The 8434-nt window shown below is 34.0% G+C and overlaps 1 protein-coding gene across 1 annotated transcript; it reads right to left on the reverse strand.

Annotated features, from left to right (window-relative positions):
* Window positions 1-2003: 2003 nt before the first annotated feature.
* Window positions 2004-4542, reverse strand: LOC131075598 (L-type lectin-domain containing receptor kinase IV.3). The gene is made up of 2 exons (XM_058012451.2): window positions 3719-4542; window positions 2004-3470 (listed from the first exon to the last, which is right to left on the reverse strand). The coding sequence occupies exons 1-2, from the start codon at window positions 4515-4517 to the stop codon at window positions 2215-2217; spliced, it is 2055 nt and encodes a 684-aa protein (XP_057868434.2). The 5' UTR covers window positions 4518-4542; the 3' UTR covers window positions 2004-2214.
* Between the last annotated feature and the right edge of the window lie 3892 nt (window positions 4543-8434).

The following is an 8434-nucleotide window of genomic DNA, read 5'->3' on the forward strand; positions in this document are numbered from 1 at the left end:
TTCACAGGCAATTGGTGTTGCTAGTAGATACATAGAAAATTTAGGTGAAGAAAATTGGGCAGTAGTAAAATGGGTACTTGGGTATCTTAGAGGCATAAGTGATTATTGTATCACCTATAATGGTTATTGTGATTCAGTATGTGGTTATGTTGATTTAAATTTTATAGGTAATTTGGAAAAATGAAGATCCACATCAAGTAATGTCTTTAAGAGGTACGAATACCAATACCTTTCCCCATAGATGTTTTTTGCCATATTGTCAAGGTTTTAACATATAAATATGTGTCTTATTTGTTATTTAGTTATTCCATTTTAGTATCTGCATTACTTCTTTGCAACTAATTTTTACTGCAATATATAATTATTCTACATTTATTCACATTATAACATTTTCATGAGAATTTTAAAAATTTTGATGAAATTGAAAACAAGCAAACATAAAGAATAATTTAGTATTCATGGCAAAATAATTGAGAAAATGTTATAAGACGCGAATTTTAAAAGAAACTTGGTAAAAAAGAATGAATAGGGTAGCTACCCACTTAGTGTAATGAGCGGAACTAAATACTTTGCAGTATTTTTAGTAGCATTTGCTGCTCCACTGAGGAAGCCTTTGTCGAGACCTTTCTCAACAAAAAGGCCTTGCCCGCGATGCCTTTACCTGCAAATAAAGAGAGAATGATTATGAGAAAGGGAAAGCGAGAAAACATGGCATCCATATCTCGAGTCGTTAATATCCTTTATTGGGATTAAGGTTAAGGTAAACAGGGTGCAGTAAAGTTGTCCTCCTTTGAGTCTAAAGCATCTTTTTAAGTTGTCGTTTTGGAATGAAATGAAGGGCTGGATAAAGACTTCTTTGGCAGGGCGAAAAATCATAAATTTGGTACTGGACCCTGTCTGTCGAGTCGTGACAGCTACCTAAATTTTCCAGGAACGTTGTTTGAATAGACTTTGGCTGCAAGGTTTCAATTAAATTTGTCGAGCATTTATGTGGTTCTCTTGAAAAGTGTACATGATGTCAATTTACCTGTTCATTCTTTGGCATAAGTCCAACTTACCGTCATGTTTCTTTTCTTTTAAATTTTATCAATCTCAAAATGTTATTTAGACCTCTGAGTAATTGTGATATTTAATTGTTCTTCATTTCTTAAGTTTTCTTTTTTTTTTACTTAAATTCTGCATTATGTATATGTCCTATGAATTATCTAATTTTTTTTTAGATATAATATGGGAGATTTCTAAATAGGTTAGGGTGTAAAAATAATTGAGTGAAATAATATGAAGATTAAGGATATTTTTCAAGGGTTGCAACAATAGTACAGTGACTACTAACAAAAAATTACAAAAGTTTAATATGTTGTCTATAAAATAGTCAGTATTAATTAAAGATTATAGTAAAAGTGAAGTATTTAATCAGATTTTTCAACCAAACATTCTTTGTAACAAAAAATTACAAAAGTTTAATATGTTGTCTATAAAATAGTCAGTATTAATTAAAGATTATAGTAAAAGTGAAGTATTTAATCAGATTTTTCAACCAAACATTCTTTGTAATAAACCTATCTATAAAGACTCCAAGTAAAGGAGATTGGATCAGTCAAACCACTTATAAATATGTCCATGGTCCTATTTTTTCTTACCATTATAGGGAAAAATAAATTATTTTAAAAATATTCTTAATTATAAATTTTGTATTTCTAATTTAAAAATTAATATTTTTTAACAAATAAATATTGGTTTCTATTTTCTAAACACAATTAATTATTAATTAGGCAATATTCATTATAAAAGAATTGTGTAACTTTAAGTGCAAAAAGGTCTCTTAATTGTCAATGGGCCCTTGGTCTACTCGTGAAGTTGAATGGCTCCAAATGAACCCACTAGAAATTAAGTCATACTGAATGCAAAGACCTCAACATCTTAAAGAATGAAACCAAAGTGCTTACAAATCTGAACCGCCATTAAAAAAGAATAAAAATCTATTAATCAACCCTCCATGGAAACCTAGCTTCAATATGATCAATTGCTTTGCATCACATTTCACTAACATACTTAAATTATCTTTAACAAATTTAACTACTAGCTCTTTAATATACATCTTTTAAGATAGAAAAGTACAGAGATTACGGCTGCCCATTGCCCAGCACTGAAACATATAAGTAGAAGTCTCTTGAAATTTAAAATAAAAGCATAAGCCTAAGGCGACATTAAAAATTATCTGCCTACACCATAGTCAGAATCAATCTCATAACCACGGCTAGTTGAAGTAGTTGCAGGAATGGAAATCATTTGATTGGCAGTTGATTCTTCATCTGTAATATGAACAACAGCACTGCCATAATCCATGTAGCTTGCATCGTAAGAAATAGAAAGAGCCCCATGACCAGGAAATGGAGCTTGGCCTTCCAGCATTTGCAGTACTGTTCCGATGCCAGGTCTTTTTTCCGGTTGAGGATGAGAACAAAACAATCCCAATTTCAGCACTCTTTCCATTTCTTCCACATCATACACACCATTAAGATTAGGGTCAGCTGCATTCAAGGTTTTTCCATTTTGATATAGATCTTTCACCCAATCCAACAAAACAATCTGTTCACTATCCATGGCCAAATCTACGGGCCTCCTGCCACATGCAACTTCCAGTAAAACAACGCCAAAACTGAATACATCAGAGCTTGGAGTAACTTTTCCTGTATTTGTGACTTCTGGAGCGATATACCCAACAGTCCCCACAACCCGAGTTGTCTGTGGATTCTGAGTATGGTCGTACAAACGAGCAAGCCCAAAATCTCCAAGTTTTGCATTAAGCTCTGAATCCAGCAACACATTGCTGGATTTCACGTCTCTGTGTACCACTCTGCGTTCCCATTGCTCGTGAAGGTATAACAACCCTGCAGCGATACCCTTCAGAATTGCGTATCTTCTCTCCCAAGGTAGTACTTGTGTTTTTGCCTCTGGGTCAGGGAATATAAATTTATCCAGGCTTCCGTTTGGCATGTAGTCATAAACAATAAACAGCTGTTTGCTCTTCCTGCACCATCCCCGCAATTGAATAAGGTTTCTGTGTTGAAGACGACCCACGCTGGAGATTTCTGAAATAAATTCCTTCATTCCTGCAGTGGAATCCTTTGTGATGCATTTCACTGCAACTTCAACGCCGCTTTTGGAGAGAAGGCCCTTGTAAACCCGTCCGAAACCCCCACAGCCCACCAGCTGGTCATCACTGAAGTTTTGTGTGGCAGCTTTTAGCTCTTCGTATGGAATTCTGTGAGGCCAAAACTCTAGCTCCCATTCTTCAATCAAATCCCTATCTATTATTTCTTTCACTTTAACTAATGAAAAGAAAACGCCAACAAAGAACACCACCAGAGATGCTGCAGTTACACCGGCCGCGAAGCCTCTCGATTTAGTTGTGTGCTTTTTTCTGATCAATGAGGGGAGGCCCGAGAGATTTAGGGTCGGTGCTTTACCTGGTAAAAGTGTAGGCCCAGATGAATATACCAATACAGAAGAAAAACCAAGCATATAACTTGAAGATGAAACCAAAAGACCTATGATTATTCTAAATTAAAAAGCCCTACGCTTTTCTGATCAAACCTTATAAGGAATCTTATAATAATTATAAACATAAAGCTAATTTTAAATTCTCAACTTTTAGGTTTTAGGGGTATCCCCAATCTCGTTTTCAAAATCTATTTCAATATAATATTTACATTACCTTCTGTACTGAAGCTCCAGCCGAGAATATGATGATCTTCAATTGCTTGAGATCCTGTCGATGCAGAAAACCCCACATACACGTCTTCCTTCAAAACTGAAGAGAGATTCAATTTCGTAACAGATATCAAAGGCCGGACAGGCTTCTTCATCCCGTACATAGCAACGCTCACATTAAGCCGATCTTGTACATGATCATAATCAATCCAGACTTGCTTGTTCTCTCCACTTTTCAGACTGAAAGTGTTAAAATGATCATCGTCCAACCAATAGGCTGCCTGCTGAGATTCAAATGACCTAACGCCGTTCAGGTTAACTCCAACATGGTTGCCGTCTATATCGCCAACATCAGGGTCATATGCCGTATCAAATTCGACTGCCAAAAGATGGTTGGATTGGAGACCATTTGTTTTAGGGGAGGCGATTCCGAGGTACTGGGAATCTTGGGCGCCCACAACGGAGTTATTGGGAGCCATGATAAAGGCCATCCCACTCCCACCATTGCCCTTAGATGGAACTCCAATGTACATAACAAAGGTAGTGCTGAAGGGTAAAATTGAATTATTGCTGGCTTTTATTTTGATGGGATTTGGGTACAGAACACGACCCATTGAATGCTGGGTTTGATTGGTTAAGGTGACCACCCGCTGCGAGTGTATGGAAGCATCCTTTAGTAGTATTATGTTGGATTCGTTGAAAACCCAGTAGGTGAAAATATCGGCACAGGCAAAGTGTGAGCTACAGAATAGCCATGGCAGCACTATGACAAAACAGGAGGTTAGCTGGCAAAAGGTAAGCATTGTTTCTCGGAAGAAAACCAGTCTTGTCATCGTATAATTTGTAAGGGACGGTGTAGGTGCACTCCAGAATGAATGTTGTCCTTATACCGTCTGGTTATTTTAGTTTGGCCAAGTCAAAGACAGAAGTCGTAGCTTAGGTTGATTTTAAGGGACGGTGTACATGGACTCTTTCAAATCAATTTTATCTATAATTTTGACTTAATCAAATTTAAAACTGTCACATAAATGAAATGGAGGAATAGATTATAGAAATGTAATATTATATTACAGTTTCATTAAGCAAAGTTATAGATAAAGTTGATTTAAAAAGCTTCTTAATTTATGAATGACTTCACAAGACAGCAGTTAGTTGGAACCTTCTACATGGGAGGTTTGAGTCTACTCAATTAATTGTTAGCTTCCCTAAATTAAAAACTGATTTTAAAGATTTTTAATTTGTTGATAAAATTAATTGATTTTGAATGCTGGTTGAGTATAATTTTTTTATAAAAAAGAAAAAATTTAAAACATTTAAATAATTGATCAATTCAAAAAATAAATTTTTTCTTAAAATTTTGTAAAAAATAAAATAAAATATAATTGATTTGATGGAACAAATTATATATTAAATATGATTAGATTTATGTTTTTGGCTAGTATTCAAAGAGGTCGTTTATCTTATCAAATTATAAAATTAAAATCAGTCTTAAATTGATACAAAAAAATAATATTGTCAACTACATTCATATCATTAATGAAAAGAAGATAAACTTGTACTATCATATCAAATAACAAAATTAATTCAAACTTGTACTATCATATCAAATAAACTTGTGCTATTATATAAAAAAAAATTAATTCCAACTTATACTATTATATCAAAAAACAAAACTAATTCAAACTCTTACTATCATATTAAATAAAATATCTAATTAAAATATAATATAAAATTTTCTATTAAACTTTTTTTAAATTTTTGGAAATTATCATTTGAAAAGATAGTATTGCTAATCGCATTCATGCATTAATGTGTAGATGATGAAAGCTTTGCAGTTCGCACAATTGGATTTCTTTTGACTTGATTTTCTATGCAAATCCTTGTTTATTCGGAATTCCAATGCGTTGTTTTCTCTTATTTGAGGACAGTCCAAAATGGAATCTAAAAAATATATTCACATGAATAATTTAAATTGATGGAAATTGAGTTACATGAATAATTTAAATTGATAGAAATTGAGTTATATTTAAATTTTTATGGATTATTTATTAATTTGTTTAGTGGTGAAGGGCTCAACATAAATTGGTTTATGAAAAATTCAAAATAAATTATTTTTCTAATTATTATTATAATAATATATTTTTATTAATTATGGAAATATCATGATTTTGATAGTAATGGTATTATGATTTACTTACTATTAGTCTATTAGTTTGCACCAATGAAACATGATTATTATTTTTTCTTTTAAAATAACTTGGTTTTTTGTAAAATTAAGATTTATATTTTTATAAATTATTTTTAAACTTGGTTTAAAAAATTTGGTGTTAAAGGAGATATTTTATAAGAATGGTTGATTTTTTAGGTGTTTTTTTGGATTTCTTTATATTTTAAAAAAAGAAATGTCTATTTTAAATAGTTATTTTCATTTTATTATTACTTATAATATTGTAATCAAAATATTTTTTTCCAAATTGATATATAAATTTTAATATTATTTTTTAATCTCAAAATATAGATAATAAAATCAATTATAGGGATTTGATTTAGTTTAAACTAAATTAGATACAATAGCAACGAAGGTACAAGGCCTTGCGAGCACAATGGCCCAGCAGGGATTTGAACCTTGGTGGCCACTTTACCAACAAAGTTTTTAAACCGCGACACTACATGTCTAAAGACTTATTTTAAAATAATATTATTTTTTATTTTTTATTTTTAAAATCGAGAGTTTACAAAAAATCAAGGAACTAGAGGGGGAGGCAAGCCTCAACCCACAAAAATAGAATTAAACATGGAGAACCAACAGACTAAGCTAGAGAGTATATGTCTCAGATAAACTAGTCATCCAACAAAACATCCTAACCGAGGGGGTAGTAATCAAATATAACAGAATGATATTAAGAATAACACAGTCCCTAGCCAAGGCAACAAAAAGGAGCCACAAAAGGAGTATATGTCGATGCGATCAGCCCGAGCAACAATCAATTCACTGCAAAAATTCGGGGGGTGGTATACATCAATAGAGGATGTCATTCTGATTTTCAACCCAAGCAGTCCACCCAGCAGGTCCCTCCATCCAAACAATGTTCCTTCTATCTTGAATCTGAGCAAGCATAGAAATTTTTGGTGGTGCCATGCCATTGTCATGTATTTCCTTCTTTAGCTTGCTCAGGGCATGGTCAAAGGAGGCGAGGCTCTCAATGCTTCTCATCCACTCGTACCCGCCACGCATGTCATAGACTAACATGGTAGGTACCCCATATTTGAGGAACCTAAGAATTTTGTTTCTTTCAATGTCCATGATGACAGATACCTGCACAACAATATTGTGAAAGGTGAGGCTTTTGAAAGACTCAGTAAGGATCCTGGGTCGATCTTGAAATTCATCATCATTTCTAATTTTCCATAGTTGCCATAAAATATAAGCAGAGGGAATAGACCAAAGAATATTAGCATCTTTTTTAATTCCATGAATATGTCTAGTAACAATCTCCAAAATATTTACACTGAGAGGTAAGATAAAACCAAACATAATCCATATTTCCTTAACAACAACAAAATAGAAAAAAAAGTCTAGAAGTCTCTGGGGTCTTACAAATAGAGAAAAGATCAGTATAAGAATTGTCCTTTCTTATTGGTAGCCTGTCAATAAGGAGAAGCCATCTAAAATACTTAATTTTTGGTTCAGTAGGGTATTTCAAATATTTGTTGAAGGAGGACTACCAGAGAGATGCATCAAGATCAGAATACCATATCTGATTAATGTGGGAGAGGATGGTGGGATCATAGGACAACACAACATATATGTCATGGGCTTTAATCTTATGGAGGGAAGTACCACTAGGCCATTTGTAGAGGAGGTGCCTATGGGAGTCGAGGGCGCAGTCCTTGGGAAGATTGAAGGTGGTACAGGCAAGTTGGATCAGTTTGTAAGTTTTTTTCTGGAATTGAAGGAGACCAAAGGTTCTGCTAAGTTCATCCCAAGAGATAAGGACATCATGTTCCAAGATATCAATGACGTATCTAATTCCCTTTTGTGCCCAAAGTCTAGCAGAGCATCCCCGGGTAAGGGCAAGAGGCTTATTAGAGTGGGTGAGATTCCACCATATAGATCTCTCACCATGAATATGGCCAATGGTATAATAGTCAGTGTTTATAAGAGAGCCTCTAACATGCTCTCAGGCCTTCCAGATCGACTTGAAAATAATAGTTCCTTGCACCGAGACGGGTAATTTACCAGCCACAAGATCAACAAATGGGATAGATTTCCATGATTTAACATATTTTGGGATGGCTTTCTCAATGTTATTTCTAATGAGAATTTTCCAAGGCTCATCACCTTCAAGAGCATGAAAAATCCATTTGGCTGAAAGAGAGATCCCTTGTAATCTAAGGTCTTTAAGGTTGAGGCCACCTAGTTTCTTTTCAACATAACACCATGCCCACTTGACAACGTTCTTTTTTTCACTTCCCTTGCCATTGGACCACAGGAAATTCCTTATAAGCTTTTGAATCTCAAGGATTTGGTAGTTGCTAAACATCCAGGCCAAGGAGTAGTATATGCTATAAGAGGAGAGTATCTTTTGAAAAACTTGAACCCTACCAGTAAGAGAGAGATACTTATTGTTCTATTTGTTGATTTTTTGGCTAATTCTCTCTTTGACCCAAGTCCCCATTTCTTTGAGGGAGGGGGCGATGGATATGGAGATAACAAGAT

Source organism: Cryptomeria japonica, chromosome 5 (assembly GCF_030272615.1).
Source record: "Cryptomeria japonica chromosome 5, Sugi_1.0, whole genome shotgun sequence".
Classification (NCBI taxonomy): Eukaryota; Viridiplantae; Streptophyta; class Pinopsida; order Cupressales; family Cupressaceae; genus Cryptomeria; species Cryptomeria japonica.

What these genes read in the sequence shown, in the direction of transcription:
- LOC131075598 (XM_058012451.2), bottom strand. Translation starts at nt 4,517, where the DNA reads ATGCTTACCTTTTGCCAGCTAACCTCCTGTTTTGTCATAGTGCTGCCA. An exon ending in CTGGAGCTTCAGTACAGAAG is followed by an intron (nt 3,471 to 3,718) that starts GTAATGTAAATA and finishes CACTTTTACCAG; the next exon opens with GTAAAGCACCGACCCTAAAT.